Here is a 25668-nt window from a genome sequence, read left to right as displayed (position 1 = left end):
TTGAAGGAAAAGATTTTAAGAGACAAATGTAAAAATAAGCTTAGTCCAATAAAGTCATGAGACAGAAAGTACTTTTGTATAAACCCTCAATTTGTGGTAACAGAAAAGATTCTGCTCTTTTTACATAGTAAAAGTGTTTTCAAAGAGTCTAGTTGCTTGGTTAAAATGAAATGATAAAAAAGTTTGAATATTCACTTTTTATAAGACTGATGTACAGTGGAATTGCCTGATACTAAATAATTCTTGCAGGTGAGCGGAGAATTCCTGAAAGAAAGAAAGAAAAACAGGCTCTGGTGATCCTCCAGCGTGCAAAACATATGTTAAAGTGTAGCAAAGACACCTAAAAGGTTTCTGTGCACCAGGTAAAACAGTAAAGACAGAAAGATGGAAAGAAATACACATAGATGAAAAAAAATGGGATAAGGAGGAAGAAATACCCAGAGGGAGACCAAGAGAGAGAAGAGAAGAGGGGTAAGAGAGGGAGGGAGGAACTCCTTCTACATGTCCCCCTACCTCATTCCTCAGATTAACAATTCCCTCTTCATAACCTCTGAGTATTCTAATAGAGGGGAGGCATCACACGTGTGGGAAGTGTGTGGGCAGATAAGACTTGGAAAATCTTGCTTCTTAAATGAAAAGCCTGGATTCCTGTGAGCCTGAGTGGCAAGCAGCTGTTGCTGATTGACTTGCATTCACTTACTTAAAAAACAACCCTCTTCAAACTTACTCATAGCAAACCACAAAGGCAAGTTACTCCATGCCACAAACACCCTTTTACTCACACTCTTTGGATTTTCCAGCACACATTTAGATCAAAAAATAGGGAACACAGTGGAGAAATATGTTCCCATTTTAAGCCAAACAATTTACTACCCAGCTACCCTAATAAAGAGAGGATTACACAATCATTTTTGCCTGCTTCAGCAATAAACCGCATTCATTTCTGTGTAACCAAAATTGAAACCACGTCAACAATGAGTAAATTCTTCTACGTGAAGACACTCAGAAAGTGACTCTTTTAGCAAATAATTTCATAACGTTTTACTAAGGTGACACTGCCAACAAAACTTTTGGATTCACAATTCTGCTTGGAGCCCTCTTAAGTAGGAAGCTGGAAAACGCAGCTCTTTTGTCAAAAGAAATAATAAAACCCCCAATTTCCCCATAATCTGAAAATAAGGGCTAGAGGGATGAGCTGTGCTTGAGAGGCTAGGTGATCCTTGTAGACTGATGGCTGTCACATTCGACACTCTGTATATAATATATTCTATAAATGCATAACAGTTCATTCCATCACTTGAGAAGGCAAGGCACATTTCTCCCATTTGATCTCAGAAGGCGGCAACTCTTATTCCATGTCATAAAATGGTACAGAGCTTATTTCTCAAGTGAAAGCGTGTTCAGTATTGTCAATTTAATCTCTCTTCCATGGGAAACAGGCAGAGAAGATGAAGAGTACACCAGCGCAACGAGCATGGTGGACATGTTTACACAGAAATGCAGCGCATATGCTCACATTTGCACACACATGCTCCCTTGCAACGTGAGCATGCCAACTTCGCAAATGCACGACCCATCTGGCCATTCATTTCATAAACCTCTCATTTCCAGAGCCGCGCATCTCTTGCAAAACCATGGCTAGCCTATTGGGACTTTTACATCGGTTCTTAATAAACGCTTATTCATCTCTGGGAATAAAGTTAAACGGAGCCAATGAGCATTGGCAAGGAAGTTGCCCACTAACTTCCAGTGGGTAAAGAAAATCGATGCATCTCCGGGCCCCCCAATCCCTCTAAACGCCCCCTCGCCCTCTCCAAGTGTCCAGACCACCCCCACCACGGGGCACCCAGGGCGAGCCCTGAGCACAGTCTCCGAGGTCCCCGGAGCTGGAGCTCGGCTTACATACCGCGTCCCATTCACGCGCTGCAAACGCAGCCTCATCCTTCCATCTCCGGTTTGGGTTTCCCGGATTCCATCCACGGCCAAGTCCCCTATTCTAATCAGCAGCCCCGGAGGCGCACACGCCGCCACCGTGTCTGCGCTAACGTTGGACAGCGGCTGACGGCTGCTCCTCTGCCACAGGCAGCCAAAAATGTCAATTTGCACACTCCTCCCCCTGTCGCCCGCCCCCGTCCCTCTGCAACCCCCTCCCGCGGAGTCAGTGGGCTTCAGGAAGCCTCTGCAGAAGCTGCCTGGTCTCTCCCTTCCCTCCCTCCCTCTCTCCCTTCCCTCCCTCCCTCTCTCCCTCTTTCTCTCCTTCCCTGACAGTGTTTTAGAGTCTTCTTCGCTCGCCTTACCTGAAGGGCATCTCCCACGACTGCAATTAGCTGCCAAGATTTCATTGTCGGCTGCAAAGTGCCTCCTGTTTCCTCACCGGGAGAACACAGCACGGGAGAAGTCCGAGGCAACAGCAAACGGCACCCACGTGCTAGCAATGTAAATGACTCCAGTCATCTGTCGTGCGCGCCGCGCGCCTTCGCTCGCCCGGGCTGCCTGGTACGACCGCCAGCAGGTGCAGAACGCCCCGAGCGCGCGAGCGCGAGAGCGAGCAGCCCGTGCAAGGAGGCAATCAACACCCGGGCGCGCACAAAGGGAGGCCACGGCGGCGCCAGGGCCCGGGTCCGGCTTCCCCGGCCGGCCTCGGCCTCTGTCCGCGCCAAAACGCTCGCCAAATTAGACGCCCAATGTTTTTGCAAACTCTTGCAGCTGGGGGAAGGCAGTGGATACTGGGGCTGCGTGGGTCCCGCCCCTACGGGTCGGAGGCACTTGCAAAGCTCCGAGCTGGCTGCGGTATCTCGCCGCTTGCCCTCTCTCGCCCGCACGTGTCCCTTCCCTTGTTCTTTCAGGCATTAAATATGTACCACATGACAGAATAGGGCACCTTGCACGGTCCCCTGAGTCCGCACTTGACAACCAATTTTAACTCACGAGCAATCAAATGTCTAAAGGCGGATATAAGCACTCCCAATTACTTACGCTACTCCTGCATTATTCAAAATGTCCACGGGACAGTATTTATGACTTCCAATATGCTGCTTCACCTAGAAATACTAGTAAAACATCGAAGACCCCAGCACCGCGCCCCCAATCTCGCCTCCCGCCCCAAACTGCTAGGCTTTCATCCTATTTCATCTCCGAGAAGCAGCTGCACTTTATTTAGGAGCGAAGCTTTAGGATCTCAACTCTTTTTCCACGTTACGTACTAAATGAGAATGCGCAGAGGTTTCAGCCTGCTTTTAGGAGGAAAACAACTGTCGTCTCTGTTGAAATTTAGAGATCACCTTTTAAATATGTGTACCCTTGAATAATAATATCATCAAAGTAATTTTCCTGTTATTTTCCCAAGAAGTCCTCATAGATCTATTTCACTTTTTTTGTTGCTGTTGTTAATAGGAATGAGTTACACAGGTTCTAGCTATCTTCAGCTTAAGTGCTGATTTTGGTAGGGACCAAAAAATTGATTGGCTGGGGAAATGACTCTCGGATGTAGAAAAACTAATTTGTTCTTTTTCCTTTCTCTTCACAGTTAGAACTGCAAGCTGTATGCACTAAGATGGCTTTGCTACCTCAAGCACTTCTTTAAACAGGAAGGATCTAAATGGGAAATAAAATTTAATATACATATATCCCTCCTATATTTGATCAACAATGAGTGAAATATTCATTGGCTTCCTGCCTGTGTCCTTCTTGGATACTTTATTTGAGTTAAAGTATACAACTTGTATACAACTGATTAGGATTTTATGCATTGGTAAGCAAATATTAAAATGCTAATAAATCTTTCAAATATTTTCACATTTGTTACAACTTCATATCTAGAGGCAATATTTCAAGTGTGTCTTTTTTTAACATGCCAATTCCTTATGTAACCATCATCCATCTTTGTCATACCAGGAACAAAACGAGGAGGGATTTTTTTTTTCTTCTGTGCATTAAGAGTGTTTTAAATATGATATTAACACAGTGTTTAACTTTCTCCTTGCAGAGTTAACAAAATTCTATTTGTGTTCTCTCTGCCTGCCTTTCTTACAGGGTCAGTGGCATTTAACGGATGCTGAGATAACCATAAAGTAAAACCTTATTTCACAATAATGATGCCATGAAGAACATGCTCCACTCCCTACTATTTTTAAAGTTAACTTCTAATGTTATCTTGTATGATCCCCTGACACATTCTCCAACAGCACCAGGTAAAATGGCAAAAAGGGGTTTAGACTTTCGCTTATCCAGAACCCTGTACAATTACAGAGATTCACAAATATAGAGTATTATTATTAACCCAGCACACACTGGCATCCCCAGTGGAATAATTTGATTCACAAATCAGTTCACAAAAGCAAGGTTATAGGAAGGGACGCATGGTGCGGGTGGCCGATGGAGAGACAGCAAGCCCTAATTACAACCCCATTGTCCTCGAGTTCTCAGCACATGTGGCCATTTAATCACAGAGTGTGACAACCTTGGCAAATGTTGCCAGACCTGGTTATTGATATAAATTGCTATTCTCATGTGCAAGGGGCACAGCAAACAGTTAAAACCATGTCTGCAGCCACCCAAAGGGACATGAAGGCCCACATTTACAGCTGTAACTACAAGGCAAGATGATACAGAGAGAAGGTTGTTTTCTTGCTCCCACCCCATAAGTAAAACAGGAAGGGATGCAACCTCCCAAACCAAGAATGGCAGTAGAGTCTCCCATGAGCACTGTAAACTGATATTGTCTCTCTGGAAGCTGATTTACTAGTACCTATTAAAATGGAAAATGTGCATACCCTATTATCAAACAGCTCTACTTCTAATGTCTGTCCTAAAAAACATGCACAAGATACGTTTGTGGATATGTTTGGATATAATTGCTATTGCCTGTGATACAGGATGGGGTTGTGGGGGGAGGCAACAGACTAAATACCCATCTAGCATTAAAAATACGGCATATCATATGATGGAATACCATATAGCACTGAAAAGAATCAAATAAAGCCACATATGAATACCTCCATTGCTATATAGACATGAATATGTAGGAACAGAAATAAAAATACACACTATAAGGTACAAATATATATACAAATATTTCTCAGCAAAAATAAATTGCTGAGATAAAAATACAAGTTTTAAATGACTTCCACACTTATGACACCATTTCTGAAAGAGAATGCACTAATATAATATTATAGGTTTTCCGTAGATATATAAATATTTGTGAATGTACTGGGAACAGTCCAAAACAGAAGATAGCCAACTACAGTCCAAGAATCAAACTCAGCCATTCTCTGTTTCTGTACAGCCTGCTAGTTAAAAATGGTTTTGATACTTTAAATAGTTTTTAAAAGTCAAAAGAAGAATAATATTTCGTGATGCATAAAAAATGCAGGAAATTCAAATTTCAGCATCCATGAATGAGGTTTTATTGAAACATAGCTATGCCCATTTGTTTATGGGTTGCTATGACTGCCTTCATCTACAAATGCAGAGTTTAGTGTCTGTGAGAGACCAAGTGGCCCAGGAAGTCTAAAATGTTTACTCTCTGGCCCTTTACATGCATATAACATGTATACATATAACTTGTTTTAAGTGAAAAGTGTGTATGTATATATATTCTATATGTTATATGTGTGTACATGTGTATCACTTTTAAAAGCATAAAGCCAGTACATAAGTGTTCTCCTAAAAGAAGAAAAGGAGCTCTCAACCTCAGGTAAAAACTAGTCTCCTCCCTCTTTTCCTAGAGATGACACTATTGTGAATTTGAGTCCCATTTTTCTAGACCAGTGATTTTTTTTTTTTTTTTCGAGATGGAGTCTTGCTCTGTCTCCCAGCCTGGAGGGCAGTGGCACGATCTCAGCTCACTGCAACCTCTGCCCCTGGGTTTAAGCAATTCTTGTGCCTCAGCCTCCCGAGTAGCTGAGATCATAGGTACCCTCCACCATGCCCAACTAATTTTTTGTATTTTTAGTAGAGATGGGGTTTCACCATGTTGGTCAGGCTGGTCTCAAGCTCCTGACCTCAAATGATCCACCTGCCTCGGCCTCCCAAAGTGCTGGGATTACAGGCATGAGCCACCGTGCCTGGCCTAGACTGGTGATTGGTGAACTTTTTTCTGTAAGAGGCCATAATTCCCATGTGTCAAGGGGAGAAACCAGGTGGGAGGTGATTGTATCATGGGGGCAGTTTCCTCCATGCTGTTCTCATGATAGTGGGTGAGTTCTCATGAGATCTGATGGTTTCATGCTTTTCTTTTCTTTTTCTTTTTTGAGACAGAATCTCGTTCTATCACCCAGGGTAGAGTACAGTGGCATGATCTCAGCCCACTGCAACCTCTGCTTCCCAGATTTAAGTGATTTTCCTGCCTCAGCCTCCCGAGTAGCTGGGACTACAGGTGTGTGCCACCATGCCGGGCTAAATTTTGTATTTTTAGTAGAGACAGGGTTTCACCATGTTGGCCAGGCTGGCCTTGAACTCCTGTCCTCAAGAGATCTGCCTGCCTTAGTGTCCTGAGATCTGATGGTTTTATAAGGCAGTTCCCTGATCTTTCTGGCTCTCTCTCACCTGCCGCCACGTAAGATGTGTCTACTTCCTCTTCCGCCATAATTGAAAGTTTCCTGAGGCCTCCAGAACTGTGAGTCAATTAAACTTCTCTTCTTTATAAACTACGCAGTCTCAGGTATGTCTTTATAGCAGTGTTAGAACAGACTAATACAGCATGAAACTTTTAAACTTGTATACACACATACACACAAACACACACACACACAGGCATACCTCATTTTATTGTCTTTCACTTTATCATGCTTTGCAGATATTGCATTTTGTACAAATTGAAGTTTTGTGGCAACCTTGTGCTCAGCAAGTATATTGGTGCCACTTTTTTTCAGTAGCAAGTGCTCACTTTATGTTTTTGTATCACATTTGGGTAATTCTCACAATATATCAAACCTTTTCATTATTGCTAGATCTGTTACTGTGATCTGTGATGAGCAATCTTTGATGGTACTATTATAATTGTTTTGGGGTGCCAAAAACTGTGCCCATATAAGATGGCACACTTAATTGATAAAGACTGTGTCTGTTCTGACTGTTCCACTGACAGGCCATTCCCCCTGCTTGCTCCCTCTCCTTGGCCTTCCCATTCCTTAAGGTACAACAATCTTGAAATTAGACCAATGAATAACCTTACAATAGCCTCTAAGTGTTCAGGTGAAAGGAAGAGTCACACACCTCTCACTTTAAATCAAAAGCTAGAAATGATTAAGCTTCATGACGAAGACACTTTTAAAGTTGGGACAGCGCCTGTAATCCCAGCATTTTCGGAGGCCAAGGCAAGTGAATCACAAGGTCAGGAGTTCGAGAAGAGCCTCGCCAACATGGTGAAACCCTGTCTCTACTAAAAATACAAATATATATATATATATATATATATATATATTTGTGTATATATATATATATAAAATTATATATATATATATTAGCTGGGTGTAGTGGCAGGTACCTGTAATCCCAGCTACTTGGGAGGCTGAGGCAGGAGAATCGCTTGAACCTGGGAGGCGGAGGTTGCAGTAAGCTGAGATCACGCCACTGCACTCCAGCCCAGGTGACAGCAAGAGACTCCGTCTCAAAAAAAAAAAAAAAAAAAAAAAGCTGGGACAGGCTAAAAGCTAGGCCTCCTGCACCAACTAGCCAAGTTGTGAATGTGATGAAAAAGTTATTAAAGGAAAGTAAAAGTGCTACTCCCTTGAACACACTACTAATAAGTAAAAGAGCCTTGTTGCTGGTGTGGAGTATTAGTGTTTTAGATGGAAGATCAAACCAGCCACAACATTCTCTTAAGCCAAAGCCTAATCCAGATCAAGACTTTAATCCTCTTGAATTCTATGGAGGTAGAGAGAGGTGGGAAAACTGACAAAAAAAAAGTGTGAAGCTAGCAGAGGTTGGTTCATGAGGTTGAAGGCAAGGAGGAGTATCTGCAACATGCAAGCGGAAGGTGAAATGGCAAGTGCTGATGGAGAAGCTGCAGCAACTTACCCTGAAAATCTAGCTAAGATCACTGACGAAGGTGGCTACACTAAATGACAGATTTTCAGTGTAGACAAAACAGTCTTCTCTTGGAAGAAGATGGTATCTATAATTTTCATAGAAAGAAGTCAACACCTGGCTTTAAAGCTTCAAAGGACAAGCTGACGCTCTTATTAGGGGCTAATACAGCTGGTAACTTTAAATTGAAAGCAAGGCTCATTTACCATTTTGAATCTCCTAGGGCCCTTAAGAATAACTCTACATCTACTCTGCCTATGCTCTAGAAATGAAACAGGACATCTGTTTATAGCATGGTTTGCTGAATATTTTAAGCCCACTATTAAGACCTACTATTCAGAAAAAAGGATTCCTTTAAAAATATTACTGCTCATTGACAACACATCTGGTCACCGGAAAGCTCTGATGGAGAAGCACAAGGACATAAGTGTTCTGTTCGTGCCTGTTAATGCAATATAGGTTCCTGCAGCCAATGGATCAAGGAATAATTTTGATTTCCAGTCTTATTATTTAGGAAATATATCTCATAAGGTTATAGCTGCCATAAACACGGATTCTTCTGATGGTTCTGGGCAAAGTACACTGAAATATTCTAAAAAATATTCGCTTTTGAGATGCCATTAAGAACATTCAAGATTCATGGAAGGAGGTCAAAATAGCAACATTAACAGGAGTTTGGAATAAGTTGATTCCAACTCTCAAGAATGATTTTGAAGGGTTCAAGACTTCAGTGGAGGAAGAACCTGGAAATGTGGAGAAAATAGCTAAAGAACTAGAATTACAAGTGGAGCCTGAGGAGGCAACTACCTTGCTGCAATCTCGTGATAAAACTTTAACAGATGAGGAGTTGCTTCTTATGGATCAGCAGAAAAAGTGGTTCCTTGAGATGGAATCTACATCTAGTAAAGATACTATGATCCTTGTTGCAATGACAACAAAGAATGTAGAATATTACATACACTTAGTTGATTAAGCAGTAGCAAAGTTTGAGAGGATTGACTCCAATTCTGAAAGAAGTTCTACGTTAGGTAAAATGCTGTCAAATAGCATCAGGTACTGCAGAGAAGTATTTCATGAAAGGAAGAATCAATCCATGTGACAAACTTCACTGTTTCCTCATTTTAAGAGATTGCCACAGTCACCCCAACCTTCAGCAACTACCACAACTACCACCCTGACCAGTACAAAGCCATCAACACCGAGGCAAGACCCTCCACCAGCAAAAAGATTAGAACTCATTAAAGGCTCAGATGATTGTTGGCATTTTTATTTTAGCAATAAAGTCTTTTTAAATTAAGGTATGCACGTCGTTTTTTAGATACAATGCTATTGCACACTTAATAGATTACAGTATGGTACAAAAGCACAGCTTTTATATGCGCTGGGAAACAAAAAATAGTGTGACTCCCTCTATTATGATATTTACTGTATTGCAGTGGTTTGTAACTGAACCTACAGTATCTCCAAGGTGTGCCTGTACATCTATAGGTCTCGCTTTAAGTGTAAAAGATGTGTATTTACTATTTTTTTAAAGTGTATGTGTATGTCTCTACGGATATTTGTAGACACACACCCCTGGAAGAAATCATACAAAGTGGGTAGTATTTGCTAGTGAGATTATAGGTGCTTATTATTTTCTTCTTTGTCATTTCCTGTATTTCTCTATTTTTCAAACAGATGTAAATATAAGAAAAGCGTGGAGTCCCTGGCCATGTGAGTATCGATGACTGACATTGTACCAATAACATTTTTTTTCACCTGGGAACTGCCTGTTCTCTTCAAACGCTGGATGATAAAACCTTCAAAAAGAAAAGCATCAAGGTTTGGTTTATGCCCACCTAACATTTCTGGAAAACTCCAGCATCTAATTGCTTCTTCATAGGGGGAAAAAAGACATTAAGCCTCAATGCACTAAAGATTTTTACAAAAATCAATCTTATCCTTGAAGTAAAATGCGACGTAGATTATCCTTTCTGCTAGAAGTTATGGTAATGACCTACTGAAATATGCCTCACAATACAGTAATATTGCTTCTTTACCAGTTTGAAGATATTTTCCTGTAGAAAAGCACACAGCAAGCTACACCTAAAAAAATAAAATTACATAGCAACCACATTGAAAGTTTGCAGGATTAGAACACTAGGACCTACTGATTTTCTTTGTCCTGACACCTAATAATCCAGTTACATTAAGAAAGGTGAGCTTAATGAAGCATATTGAGATAGGAGAACATATGATTTATAGTGGACTTGTGGTTACATTTCTAAATGAATCCCATTAGCTCTATATTGGTTGCTGGTAAGTGACCACGTTTTCTAATAGACAAATGCATGAATCACCTGGGCATATTTTCAAAGCATTGTCTACAGAATGGTTCACCTTACAAATTTAAACAAAGACCAGATGAATGACCCTCATTCCTGAAGTGTAGCAGACTTCCTTTAAGCAAGAAACAGAATTAGTGCAACCGAATATCCGTTCCATCTCCTTATAATTTAGCATGCACATATAGCCTCATCCTTGAGATGGCAGGAATCAAGCACACTGCTGACAGGAATATTCTTCTAATAGCATTACAACAAACATTGTTTTCAATGTGTTTTATAATTATAAAACCTATGAGTGTTTATTGTGGAAAGTTTATGAAATTTCAAAAAGCACCAGAAAAGCTAACATTATTTTACCACCCAAAGAGAGCTCCAAGTACTATTTTGTTGGAAGTCTATCCACTTCAGACATTTTCTATTGCATATATAACTAAAACATTATAAGCACACAATTGGGATGTTACTGTATAAGCTGCCTTCATCTTTTGCACTTTGCAATGTATCATGAACATTTTCTGCTGTAAGGACAAAAAATTTACAAGGTCAGTTTATGTATTCCACTCTAATGATACACAGTTTCTCTTTATGTTAAACAACACTGCAATGAACATCAGTCCCTGATGTTATGAGATTTTTCTCTGTACCTTATCTCAGGGTAAATACCTAAAAGTGAAACCGATGAGTCAAAAAAGTGGACACCATATTTAAGTTTTTAGATCTAAGGAACCAGAATTCTAGAAGCTTACATGAATCCATATTCCCAGCAGCAGTATGAAAGGGAACTCATCTTACCACTGAGAACAATTTTTGGCCAACTTCTTTCTCTTTCAATAACCGTTTCCCTGGCTGGGTTCCCTCGCCTATCCACCTGCCCCACTTGGGGCACCACACCATCCCATGCTAAATTAGCATAGAACAGCCCAGACATACAAAACAAAGGTGGTGATGAGGAGCAATTTAAATCTAAGCTTATTTAACATAAGTGGCTAGTGGCTGCCCATTTTGTCTTAATTGCCTTTTAAACTAAAATCAATGTTAAATTACCTGAACAACAGCTTCTGCACAATTGCAAAGTGAAAATTCTTTAAGTGCCTCCTCAAAAGCCTTTGGCTCCCGTTTGGGCGATTGACAGGAAAAGAGTCTTTTTCCTCTTCACTGTGTTATAGCTTTGGACCATGGGATATGATTAAAGGGTCCTGAAAACAGACGCCATGTCCGCTCTGGGATGAATTACTATTCCCTCACATCGAAATGGGATTAAAGTGTTCGAAATAGAATCTGGATAATAAAAACTGGATAATAGTACTATGATGTCCCCATCCTTTTCCCTCCCTTCTTTCCTTCCTTTTTAATTTTCCCTCCCATCAAGAATAGACTGCATACACAAATGGACACTGGCAAGACCATATAGAAAAAGAGAAATCTGACCCACAGTTTGCAGCAACCAGCCCAGGAAACCAGCTTATTGTCTACAGGAAGCCAGCCTGCTATCCACAAGTCACGATTCAAGGAAGTCAGATTACTATCTCTAGTAACTGGTCCAGGAAGCCAAACAAAAATCCACCGGCTCAGAAACAATCAGGACTAGATTCGTAACTGACAGCTTTCCTAATTTTTGTCCACACCTCCAACTTCGGACCAATCAGAGAAAGCCAAGTGTGCACCTTAACCAATCACAAGGAACACCCCTTTCTACTTAGCCCATCTGCAGCTTCCCCACGCAAACAGCCTCTAGCCAGGCCATATCTGAAGCTGTCCCTTTATTTTTCTACTATAAAATTTTCCTACTCCTCTGCCTGCCTTTGAGTTTCTGGCAAAATGCAAGCGAGGATGGCTGACTCCTTGCTATAGCAAGCTCTGAATAAATAGCCTCTGTTTATTTTTATTTGGTTGGTCTTTATTGCAGAAATAAAGACCAACCAAATAAAAATAACAGAAGCTATGGTTTTTGTCAACAGGATTAACAAAACAAGAGCCCTCATGTAGCTTATATTCTAGTGAGGGAGACAGATAAGAAACAAGAAGATGACAGATTTTTGCAACTGTTGCGTGGGAAATAGCCTTGTGATGAAATGGGGGTAAGTCAGTGGAGATAAATACCTTCGATAAGATGCTAGGGTTGTCAGCATCCATTATTGCATGAACTGACTCCTTTCTTTTGTTTCGTTCAAGGATTAATTGAGCACTTGCTGTCTGATTTGTACTACAGAACTACAAAAATGAGACAGACATGTACCCTGCCAACAAAAAGCCTCGGAGGGTGATCCATGTTCACTAATCACCAGAAAACAAAATAGATAAGTAGGCAGGGCTAGAAAAAAAAAGATTCAGGATAAGAGCTGTGAGAGCCAAGAGTCAGGAGGGAAATTTTATTTCCATGTGTTGCAGGGCATCCTGGGGTCCCCGGGCAGAAGACTAGGGGTACATAGGGAGAGGTACATAGGTAATCATGGGTGTTCCTGTCTGTTATACCAGCATACATCTTGTAAAGGTGGAAGAGTTTCACTTGGAGATATCCCTATATGATCATGCTGTCTTCCTTACAACATTTCTTCCTTGAGGTTCCTAAATAAGAAACTGGGCCGGGCACAGTGGTTTATGCCTATAATCCCAGCACTTTGGGAGGCCGAGGTGGGTGGATCAAATAAGGTTGGGAGTTCGAGACCAGCCTGGACAACACGGTAAAACCCCATCTCTACTAAAAACACAAAAAAATAGCTGGGCATGGTGGCGCACGCCTGTAATCCCAACTACTCAGGAGGCTGAGACAGGAGAATCACTTGAACCGGGAGGCGGAGGTTGCAGTGAGCCAAGATTGCACCACTGCAGTCCAGCCTGGGCAACAAAGTGAGATTCCATTGAAAAAAAAAAAAAAAAGAAAGAAAGAAAAAAGAAAGAAGCTGGGCAGAGTTTGGAGAATAAGAGAATAAAACGTCATCAGAGAGATGATGACTCACACTTTCCCCAAATCCCTTCACTCCACAGATGTCAGCAGTATGTCACCTCCCAAAGGAAACAACAGGATGCAACAAGACCCCCAATAGCAATGACTGGATTTGACTTGGGCCAAGTGCAGAAATAGGTCAACATCTCACACGCTTGGGGGCATCCCTGACTCAGGGTTTACAGGATGGGAAGGAAGCCATCTTCTAGGGATGGCTCTTGGGATGTGCAGCCACCATCTCCACCACGTGTACCATAGAGATACCAATCATTTCTCCCTAACGCTGCAGGGTTTCTTAGAGAAACTGCTTCTGTCACAGCCCAGCCTTCATCGGTCCCTTGTCCAGGGACCTGGGTTAGACACATGCCCCTACCTGGTCAAATCAGATTCTCTCCAAGAAATGTGGAATTGAGAAGTGGATGGAATGGTTAAGTTCAAGGGCTAGGCTGGGAAGATCAGGTAAATTTGTCAGTAGAGTCTGATGACTAGTCAGCGAAAGAGTATATAGAGAAAGAATGGGGGGTGATGGGAAAAGAACTCAGAGGAATAGAGGTGGAGAGACAAGGAGATAAAGAGAAATCAGGAGTCTGTTTGGCCCCAGAGCCAGACAGAGACGGGGGAAGTTGTTGCCTTGGCTGCTGAAAGCTTTCTTCCTTCATTCTATTTCCCTTCCCTTCCCCTATGTGCTTCTGATGCAAGTCGACTTCCTGTGAAGTCCCAACCACACTCCGCATCCCTGCTAGAATCTCCAGACACAGCTGGGATTGCACAAGACATGGCCAGCCTGCAAAGGAGTCTCCAGATCCCTTTGCCTTGAAGAAAAGCAAAATACCCCAATGCTGAGATGAATAAACCTCTTCCCTGTGGCTCATGGTCTTTCATGAAGCATAGCTGGTGGGCCAGCCTGTCAGAAATACAATCCCAACACTGAGAGCTAACAGAAATACAAATTCTCTGCCACTAGAGGTTTTTTTTTTTTTTTTCCAATTGTAAGCATAAAGATATCTTCCTACCTGAGAATGTCACAGAAATATAATTGATGGAGTCATTCTTTTAACATTACTTACATGAATGCCCATTGCATTCCAGAACTCTTTTAGGCCTGGAGAATGCAAAGTAGAATACGTTTACTGGAGAAGGAAAATAACAAACAAGTATTATAATAGAAACTAGTAGTATAATTATTGTACTAGATGACAGAATGGAATAAATTGTGCTATGCATCTACTTGGTAGAGGATGCCTCTTGTTCTAACTAAAGGCAAAGGGCATCTTTCAGAGAATTCAAAAGGTGATGATGCTTGAGTTGGATCTCCAAGGATGCATAGCAGTTTGTTCAATAGTCAGGGGAGAAAGGCATTCAAACCATAGGAAACAGCTTATGCAAAGGTGCAGAGATGTGACTGGGTGAACTGATGGAAAGGGTTGATGTCTGAAGACCAGGCAGGGAAAGGGGGCACAGGTAAGAGGATAAAGGGGCCCATGTGTCATGCCAAGAAATTTAGATTTAATTCCTCTATAAGAAAATGGAACAGTCAGTGCTAGGAAGGCTACCCTCATGTGTGCAGAAAGGAACACTGGAAGCAGGAAGAGCCTCTGGAAGATTATTTTATTGTATCTTAGCCTAAAAGATGATGAGGGTTTGCACAAAGACACAGCAGTAAGGATATAATGGAAAAGAGGATTTGATAAATATTTGATAAATAGAATTGACAAGACTGTTACAAGTTATTGACTAAATGGTGGTATCGATGACCGGGTTCAGGGGCATCAGACAAATACCTGGGAAAGATAAGAGGCTCATTTTGACCACATCAAGTTGGGTAGGGGCTATGGAAGCTCCAGAAAGAGTTACACAAGAGGCAACTGGATAGATATGTGTTGTACTTGGAGGAGTGGCTAAAGGCCAACTGGAATTCATGCACATAGAGAGCTGAAGGTCATCTTGGAAGAATAGAAAGACTGATATATTTGCACTATTCATGTCCAAGCCAACATGGGAGAATGCAGTTGCTAATCAACTTTTAAAACTCATTTGAATAAAGGCACTGATGATAAAACTGTGCCATCAGTAAGCTTTCATATATCAGTATAATCACACATTTAATATCCATGACTAGTTTACAGCTACTAAAATGAATTGAGATGGTCAAATTCCAGCAATAACAAACTGTTACTGTAAATGCCTGGATCAAATGTTACTTGTTAAACATACCCACCTTCCACCTATCCAGACAGGACATAAAGGGACATATTCTCTAAGACAAACAGCCAGCCCTACCTGGATGCAGGAATTTCAACTAGAGGCAGTATCTAAATCCGGTTTCTATATACTCTATTTTAAATGAATGAGGATACAGTGGCAAAGCATTCTGGTTAAAGAAATGTCTATCAGGCACAAAGTAGATACTTAATGAGTGTTTGATAACTATGAATTAAGTTTGAATAGGACACTGGATTACTTTGTTGTCTAGAATGCGAGGTCAGTTAACATCATAAACCCTTTATCACCAGTAAGATGGCAGTTCTTTACCTGCTTACAGATTGGTCAACATGAAATACAATATAGGATTGTAAGGTTCAAATCTACTGCCCTATAGGTCTTGAAGGGAACTGTAGGATTCCTAACTCCCACTTAGTGAGCCCGTGAGATAAGATGGCATTCTGGGATACAGAGATGCTTAAATATTCCTTTTGCAGGAAGCTCAAAGTTCTGATTCTGAGAATCACTTTTTAATCTTACTCAAGTTACATGCATTCAACTAAAACATGAGGAGGTAAGAAAACAGGAGGAGGAAAAAATGTGAACGTTGCCAGTGATTCCACCGGCTATCAAAGCAGTGAGCAAGCCTAACACAGGAGATGTGAACATGCATTTGCTCTTGAGTGCTGACATACCTCCGAGCATTTGCATCTCATCTCACCCCGTATTTGTCTTGTTTTCAAAGCTAACTCTTTTTCGCATAGTGCACGTGGCCCTTAAAATCAGGCCAATTCCTCATCTGGTGCTCAACCAACGAGGGAAATCCAGCTCAGACCTGGAGAAAACTTGTCTGTGCGGGTCTCTTAAAGAAATGATAGGGTAGGCTTCAACTGGAGACTTTCCAGACGGATTGTCAGTGGGATCATTTGAATCCCACACCTTGGTTGTAACTTGAGAAAGTCACTGGCTTGTGAGAGGCAGCAATTTCAGTACTCTTATTAGGATTGGCAGCATCACATTATTTTCCCTCTACTTCTCTATATTTTACTCTGCACTTTCTTTTTTCTTGACTCTATTTTCTTTTCTACCAGGATCTCTTCAATATTCTTTTGACAGAACTCCATTGGTTCAGGTTGTAATGCAGCATCATATACTCTCTGTCTGAAGTTCTTGTTGCTTGTGTACTAAGAAAAGACCTTCCCAGGGGTCAAAGAAAAAAATGCCTTGACCACTTCCAATGCCTGGGGCTTCTGGTTCCTAAGAAAAGGTAGGGAAACAACACACAATGGGCCCTATCTGAGGGTGGAGGGTGGAAGGAGGGAGAGGATGAGGAAAAATAACTAGTGGGTAGGTACTAGGCTTAATACCTGGGTGACGAAATAATCTGTACAATGAACCCCCATGACACAAGTTTACCTATGTTACAAACCTGCATATGTACCACTGAACTTAAAATAAAAGATTAAAAAATAATAAAATAAAATTAGAAATAAAAAAGGCAGAAAGAAGTAGAAAAGAGGACTGAGCAAGAGAAGCAAAAATCACGACACATTTAAAAATCTAGGCTCAACATTTCAATGTTTAACGCACACACAAATAAAATGGTTTTATTTGTTTTTGCAAAGGCAAAAAAAAAAAAGTCATTTAAGGGCTACTTAACAGATGAGAATTTTTGTGGCAGAATAATTTCCCTTTAGAATGTTGAATAAAACAGAAGGTGCTATACCAATTTCAGTTTGAGTGACAATGATGCGTCACTCATAATCTCTAGACTTAATTCTGTTTGAAATGTCCCACCACAGATGGCAATGTCCTAAGCTATAATTGTATTCTTTACAACATCGTTGCGGGGCTTATAAAAGATATTAATTTGGGCCTGACAGGCAGTATGGCCCAGCAGTGGGGCACAAGCTTAAGGTTCTATGATGAATGTAGCCTTGCCATTCTGCCAACATATCTGGGTAACCTGCTATAAGCCTTTATTTGGTGAAAAAGTCAAAAACGTAAACTGTGGGCCCTTCATAACAAAGAGACATAGGCCAAATAGCTCTCCAATGTTCCTAACCATTCCTCCTCCTGCCATTATACTGGAGGTGTTAGAATTCTATCCCACATTGCACAGTAAAGGGCTGACTTCAAGAAAGTATTTCTGTGCAGAGAAAAATCACCATCCCCACTCCGTATTCCCCCAAACCCTCCATCTCCCAGGAGACACAGACTCTCTTTCTCTGGTAATTCCTTTCTCTTAACTCTCAAAGAGGCTCTGGTGCTAAGATGACCATTAGAAACGTTAAAAAGAAAGCAGATTCCGGGATTTTCCCATTAACCCTTTATTGGCCATATTCTACAGTTTCAACAAAGGGATGTAGATTGCATTATCAAACTCAGTAACTTTACATCATAATATTACAAAAATAGAAACCACTTTTGAGTAGTGTTATAATTTACCGCTTTGCAAAATTTCCCACTTAAGTACCGCTAGCTAATGGCAGATGAGGTCTAATCCTTACCCTTAGAGGTTCCAGAGCCATAGATGGAAGAGCCCAGTGGCATATCACACAGGATGACTGCAGTCTCGGGCTTTCTCTTAAAAAACTGCATGCACATTAGCTGTCTATTTCCTGTATATTTGTTTCCTTTTAATAGGAAACAACATTTTTCCTCCAAAAGCTTTGAGCAAAATTAATGTTCTACAAAACCAGCTCTATTTATTCTACAGCTAAGAACTCCTGTCTCAGCATAGTATACATCTAGGGGATATAAATATGGCACTTTGGAAATCCCAGCTACTATAAAGTCACCTTGCCTGGACATAAATATATGTCAACTTATTTAACAGTAACATAAATAATTATTAAAATAACAATACTAAAAAAAAGCACTATTTTAATGTAAACTAAGGTCTTGGTGTTGTTACAACACTGTATGTAAGTTAACCCACATAATACATATTAATTGAATTCAATTTATTAAATATGGATTAAGTAAACTTTATATTACATTAACTGTAATTAATATATTAAGAAAACTTTATTATATTACATTAACTGCAATTAATATATTAAGTAAACTTTATATTACATTAACTGTAACTAATATATTAAGTAAACTTTATTATATTACACTAACTGTAATTCATATATTAAGTAAATTTTATTATATTACATTAAATGTAGTTAGTATATTAAATAAAATCCCATTATGTTACATTACACGTAATTAATATATTAAATAAACTTTATTATATTTCATTAAATGTAATTAATTTATATTTCATTAAGTGTAATTAATACAAATTATTAAATTATAGAAAGGATTAAATCTGCTGCATTTAGTTATATTAAGATTGACACAGAGAGAAAACACTTATTCTCACATAAGGACTCTTAGGGTTTCTGCACCTCTCTGACTAGAAATCAATGAGAGGATTTCATTTTTTTCTTTGCTTCTTCTGTAGCTGCACTACCAGATTCTGACTATTAATGTCCACATTGAACAGCATGCTATTATTCAAACTAAGAGAGCCTCGCCTAGTTCAAAATACCTTAGAAACATGATTGAAAGGATGAAAAGGGGCCTGGAGACTCTTTGGGTGCATGTCACATACATTCTTTATCCCTCTATTTGCCATTCCTGTGATATTCTGCCGACGGAATTGTCAAAAGGACAGAGGAGAGAGGGTGTCTCCAATGGTCTTAACCCAGCAAGCATCAGATTGAATTCATACATATCTAAGGTTGAATTCTGGCTCTGGGAAGTTTCAAGAAACGTGGCAAGTTATTTAAATCCTCCTGAACATCTGTTTCCTCACCTCTAAAATGGGTTTAATAGCAACTACTTCAGGTGGTGGCTGAGAGGATTCTAAAACTAAATAACATATGGGAAAGTACCTAGCACCATAACTGGAATATAGTAAGCATTTAACAATATTTGAAAAACAAACCAATGATGTTAAGATGCACTCAAGAATATTATAACCATGGATGATTTCAATTTTTTTTAATCCTTAATCCTTTTTTTGTTTGTTTTTTTGAGATAGAGTTTTAATCTGTCGCCCAGGCTGGAGTGCACTGGTGCAACCTCAGCTCACTTGCAACCTCCGCCTCCCGGGTTCAAGTGATTCTTCTGCCTCAGCCTCCCAAGTAGCTGGGATTACAGGTGCCCACCACCACACACGGCTAATTTTCATATTTTTAGTAGAGATGGGGTTTCACCATGTTGACCAGGTTGGTCTCAAACTCGTGACCTCAAGTGATCCACCCACCTCAGCCTCCCAATATGCTAGGATTACAGGCATGAGCCACCACACCCAGTCTTTCTTTTTGGTTAAACTAAGGATTAGCTTAAAAGTTTAAAGAACACACACACACACACACACAAACACACAAATGTATTTAGTTTCCAAGTTTTTCATTGATGTAACAGTGACTTAAAGTAAACTGTAGCCTAAATCAACAGTTAGAAAGCATTTATTTGTCCTGCAAAGGGCCATATAGTAAATATTTTGGACCACATGGTCTCTGTTGCAACTCCTCAATTCTTCCCTTTTAGCACAAAAATGACCACAGGCAATACAGAAACAAAAATGCAGGGCCATGCTCCAATAGTGCTTAATTTAAGGACATAAACACACACACACACACACACACACACACGGCCCTATACATCTATAACTGAGAAGACTCTGGTCTGAATGTACACTAAAAGTGCAGGTAAACTTAGCACCATTTTACTTCTTAAGTAGATTTTAGAGATTGAGCTGTAGGAACCCACGAGCTGAGTCTAACTGCTGAACTCAGACAGAAATGAAAGGATATACATTAACATGCAAGATAGCCACTAAAGGGTAGTATCAAATCTGTTATTTTCTTGACTCTTACAGGTTTACCCTACACTGTCAAAATAAAGAGTATGTACTATTCTTTACGAAGGTACACGGAGAGTGCCCTCCTTCTCCCTATGAAATAAAATAATTAACAACAATAACAACAACAAAACCTCACTCCACCACTTTCTTTTTCCAAATAACCTACTCTGCCTCTCTCTACACATCTATATAGTCTTAGACAACCACTTTGCATGGGTAAAAACCTGATCGCACAGAAACAAGAAAATGGACATTAATAATAATAATCAGCAGTTCCATAAGAACAATGTTTACACATTTGTGTCCAGGGCTTCAGGGCTTATATATACTGTGTGGACAATTCACGATAATCAGGCTAGATATGAGAAACTGTGTTTATTATGACCATGTTACAAAAGAAGATACAGACTCACCTGAGCCAGTAAGTGATTTGCCCGAGGGCAACAGAGCTAATAAATGATAGCTCCAGAATTGCCCCCGGGATCTCTGTGCTGGAGGCTATATTCTCCTACTGTTGTATAGTACTACCTGTTTTTAACGCACTGCTATCAGTTAACTTGGCTTAAACATTGCAGGAAGGAGAAAAGGTGAAATACATTCAGCCAAGTGACTAATGCTGTAGCTCAGTAATTAAATGTTTTGCATATGATCCGTAATCCATATGGAAGGTGTAATCAAAGTGCAAGAGAGGTGACCTGACCACTCTAGGGTGAATCATTGCGAAGAATTAACTATAGCAGCGATGTTAGGGCTAAATCTTCATTAAGTAGCTGTTTTCTTTACATTTAAACAATGGTATTAATTTAAAAGGTATAATTGTCCTTTCTTCAAATGTCAGGCAAATGCATAACTAGACAGCAATTTTATAATCAGCTCACTACTAGTATGCATTAGATCAGGGTAGGACTTCGTTATTACAAACAACGCTTGTTGTTGTTGTCATCCAAGACTTTCACAAGCATACTTTTGTGTATTGGCGTAGCTATTTTCAAACCAATTGAAAATATTTTTGCTATGGAGTTAATTCATTAAAAAAGCATTGCTGATAAAAGCTGTATATCTTTTCATAAAAGCAGCTCTTCAAAGATTATTCCAGTTTGCACTCCAACCATTAATATATGATTTTTTTTTTTTTTTACTCACAGTAGTACCAAAATGGCTATTAGCAACTTGTTAATCTTTGCCAATTCAAGTTGTAAAGATCGCATCTCATTGTTATCGTAATTTGTTTTTCTCTGGATACCAACATTTACATGCAGGAATTAAACGTGGCCCACATTTCGATGAAAAAGTTGCCTTCATCCCAGTGGGATAAAATTTTCGGAACTAACATGAAAATTTGATTCACATTAATCAGGAACAGTGAAATTCACTAGTTTTAGCCTATCAAATGGTCAGCCTCTCTTTCTGGTAACAGCATTGGATTTTTTCTTGGTGGCTCTCCTCCTCTCTGGGAGGATAAACCATCAAGCTGGGTGGTTCCTGCAGGATTGATTACACCTCCTAGGTCATGGTGGGCGCGAGAGCTAGTCTAGCCAGTGAGGAACTCACCTCCTTCTAACAGTGGGGATTGTTTAGTGATGGGCACGTGATTCAGTGTTCTTTGCTGGTACTGTTCAGGGAATAAGATGAAACTTGGGGCGGTTAGTAAGCATCTTTCTGCTTTATAATGGTGGAGCCAAGCTAAACATGGCTGTAAGAGAGCTCAATGACATGGTGAACGAGACCAGTGCTCATGACATTGGTTGAGCTTCTGAATTCAGTAAGCTTAGAGCAACCCCTGGTTTTCCTGTCTGAAAGTCAATACTCTCCCTTTTTGCTTGCATCAGCTTGGGTCAGATTTCTGCCACTTACACTCCGCCCCGACCCCCCACCAAATCTAACTATTTCATCAGTTCAAAAAGCTTCTGACCCCAAATGTTACCTGCCCAACTTTTAAAGTAAGGAATTCTTATCATTACTATGTCATCTCATAGCATCCTGCCAAGGCTAAACTATATTAGTAGGCAAAACTCTTTAATACACAACAGTAAATAAATAGTTGACCTGAGTTAATAGAGTTCAGAAATTGTGATGTGTGTGAGTATATGCACACATACGAGTTAACAGAAAGGGTGGAATATGGAATTAATGTTGTCGTTAGGCCATCTGACTACCCTTTACAGGAAAAATAATGCATGTTAGATTTCATACTTAGCTTTGCAAAAGTAAATTCCAGGTAAATTTAAACACCTAAAGATAAAGCAAAAAACTATAAAGTATTACAAGAGGCTGTTTATATAAAAGTTGAATAGGGGAAGGATAGCTCCTTAAGTTATTAATAAAAGTGATCACAAAGTACTTTTAAGTGGACTAGGATCTTGTAGATAAACTCAAAAGGTGAATCATAGCATGTGTTTATAACAAGTTTCACAAGATAAGGTGAACAGCTTCAAGATACGAAGAATTTGTAGATTAACAAGAAAAAGATAAACTAATTGAAAATGAACAAATATTGTACCTAAATAATTCCTATAAGAGGAAAGATTTTGTGTATAATTAGTAGTCAAGAACATGAAAATTAAAGCAACAATGTGCCATGTGTATACTCAATACTTTTTAAAAGATTGCTAACATCCAGTGTTGTTCAGGTAGTTTATAGCATCGGGAAGACTTCAAATTGCTCCAATTTTGTGTGTGTGTGGGGGGGTGGGGGGTAAAAACATGGTAATATTTGTTGAAATTAAAAAATTGGTGAGCTTTTACTAATTATTTCATTTCAGAGAATTTTAGCCAACAGAAAGTACCAAAATGAAAGAAATACATGCCTAATGTTTCTTATAGCAATGCTTATTTTGGCAGAAGAAAAAAATAAACAAATCCAACGAAGAATTAATCTAAAGAACATCAGTGGAAGGATGGCTGAACAAATAGTGATGCATCCATACTATGGAATACTATGCAGCTATGTAAAAGGAGTAAGTAGATTTTTATTAATTGGCATGTGTGGACAATAACCATGCCTTGCAAAAAAGGCAAGTTGCTGAATAAAAGGTGGAGTATGAGGCCACCCTTTAAAAAGCATAAGCATGCACATGGATAATTGTATCAGCAAAGGGGACAATACAGAAGAGCATGCACCAGGCTGTCAATGGAAATTCTGCCCCTCCCAGAGTGAGACTGGAGGACTGTGAAGGTAGATGGGGAGGAGGCCACACATTAACTCTAAAGACTTCTGTGTTGGGTTAATGCTTCCAAAACCATATATTAGTTGCTTTTCTTTCAAATGACTAATATAAGGATTTTATAAAGGATGAAATTGTCTCTAGAACTGTCCATTAAAAATGTTGTTGAAAAGGAAAAATAAGGGAAAGGTAATCGTGACCCTTTTTCTTAATTTTTGTTTGCTCTTTCCTTCCAGAAAGATGCATCGTGTGAAACATTCAACATACAAGCCCCTCGCATTAATCCAGTCAAAGCTTGCCCCACCAAAAGCTAATACGGGCTGTTTAACAAAGCATAATTAAATGTACTGAACAATGAAAATGTCCATATAATTACCACAAAGCTGATATAATTGCATATGTCCTTTTATTGGATGATATTACTGTCCCTGCATAAGCACAAAGATAGCTTAAACAGAACAGCCCTCCATTCTCTTCAGTTCACCTAAAATTATCCCACTAATCTGCAGATTGCCACTGAGAAAAAAAATAATCTTCCATTAAAGATTTCTGTCAAAACAAAATCATGTTATCCCTATGGGGAGACATAAGCCATTCTTAGTTTGAACAAAAAAGACAAAGTTAAAATTCCACATCACAATAAAACATTTCTGTTTTATCCAGCCACACAAGTATTATGGTTGGATTAGTTGATATGACATTGTTTAATGTGAAGAAATACAAAACAAGTAAAATTAGCCTGAAAGATCATGGATGGGAATATAGTTAAATAAATTACATACACCTAAGTCATGGGCTGATAGTAGACCTCAAAATTCATATGTTGAAGTCTTAATCCCTCAAACCTCAGAATGTGCCCTTATTTGGAGATAAGGTCTTTAACGAGTTAATTAAGTTAAAAGGAATCCATAAGGGTAGGCTCTAATCCACTATGACCAGTGTTCTTTTTTTAAAATTTAATTAATTTTTTTAAGTTCTGGGATACATGTGCAGGATGTGTGGATGCACTACATAGGTAAATGCGTGCCATGATGGGCTGCTGCACCTATCAGCCCCATCACCTAGGTACTAAGCCCAGCATGCATTCGTTCTTTTCCCTAATGCTTTCTTCCCCCCACCCTCTCCCAGCAGGCTCTAGTGAGTGTTGTTCCCCTCCCTGTGTCTATCTGTTCTCATTGTTCAGCTCCCACTTATAAGTGAGAGCATGCAGTGTTTGGTTTTCTGTTCTTGCTTTAGTTTGCTAAGGATAATGGCTTCCAGTTTCATCCATGACCTTGCAAAGGACATGATCTCAGTCCTTTTTATGGCTGCATAGTATTCCATGGTGTACATGTACCACATTTTCTTTATCCAGTCTATCATTGATGGGCATTTAGGTTGATTCCATTTTTTTTTTTTTTTTGCTATTCTGAATAGTGCTTCTATTAACATATACGTGCATGTATCTTTATAATAGAATGATTTATATTCCTTTGGATATATACCCAGTAATGGGATTGCTGCAGCAAATGGTATTTCTGGTTCTAAACCTTTAAGGAATCACCACACTGTCTTCCACAATGGTTGAATGAATTTACATTCCCACTAACAGTGTAAAAGTGTTCCTATTTATCTACAACCTCACCAGCATCTGTTGTTTCTTAACTTTTTAATAATCGCCATTCTGACTGGTGTGACATGGTATCTCATTGTGGTTTCGATTTGCATCTCTCTAATGATCGCTGATGTTGAGCTTTTTCTCATACGTTTGTTTGGCCGCATGTATGTTTTTTTTTTTTTTGAGAAGTGTCTGTTCATAGCCTTTGCCCAGTTTTCTATGGGCTGTTTTTTTCTTGTAAATTTCCTTAAGTTCCTTGTAGATTCTGGATATTAGACCTTTGTCAGACGGATAGATTGCAAAAATTTTCTCTCATCCTATAGGTTGTCCACTATGACCAGTGTTCTTACAAGAAGAGATTAGGACACAGTCACACACACAGGGAAAAACACAGGGAAAAGATGGCCACGTACAAGCCAAGGAGAGAGAACCAATGGAACCAATCCTGCTGACACCTTAATCTTGGATGTCCAGCCTCCAGAACTATGAGAAAATAAACTTCTGTTACTTAAGCTGCCAAGTCTGCAATGCTGTAT

At 39.7% G+C, this 25668-nt stretch overlaps 1 protein-coding gene across 23 annotated transcripts in view; it reads right to left on the bottom strand.

Annotated features, from left to right (window-relative positions):
• Nucleotides 1-25668, bottom strand: part of RBFOX1 (RNA binding fox-1 homolog 1) — a 2477231-nt gene that overhangs the window by 1227760 nt on the left and 1223803 nt on the right. The window contains exon 1 of one of the 23 annotated variants that reach the window (XM_054668857.2): nucleotides 2298-2488. The exons of 14 other annotated variants lie outside the window; for them this stretch is intronic. In XM_054668857.2, the coding sequence (XP_054524832.1) occupies nucleotides 2298-2342 (45 nt within the window). In that variant the 5' untranslated portion in view covers nucleotides 2343-2488. Of the gene's footprint in view, nucleotides 1-1906; nucleotides 2085-2297; nucleotides 2489-25668 lie in introns of those variants that run through there. 8 more of the 23 variants (XM_054668824.2, XM_054668854.2, XM_054668855.2 and 5 more) reach the window with 8 other exon arrangements.

The sequence above is a fragment of the Pan troglodytes genome, chromosome 18 (genome assembly GCF_028858775.2).
Source record: "Pan troglodytes isolate AG18354 chromosome 18, NHGRI_mPanTro3-v2.0_pri, whole genome shotgun sequence".
Taxonomy (NCBI): domain Eukaryota; kingdom Metazoa; phylum Chordata; class Mammalia; order Primates; family Hominidae; genus Pan; species Pan troglodytes.
The sequence above is the reverse complement of the archived record's forward strand: the minus strand, read 5'-3'. Positions and strand labels throughout refer to the sequence as shown.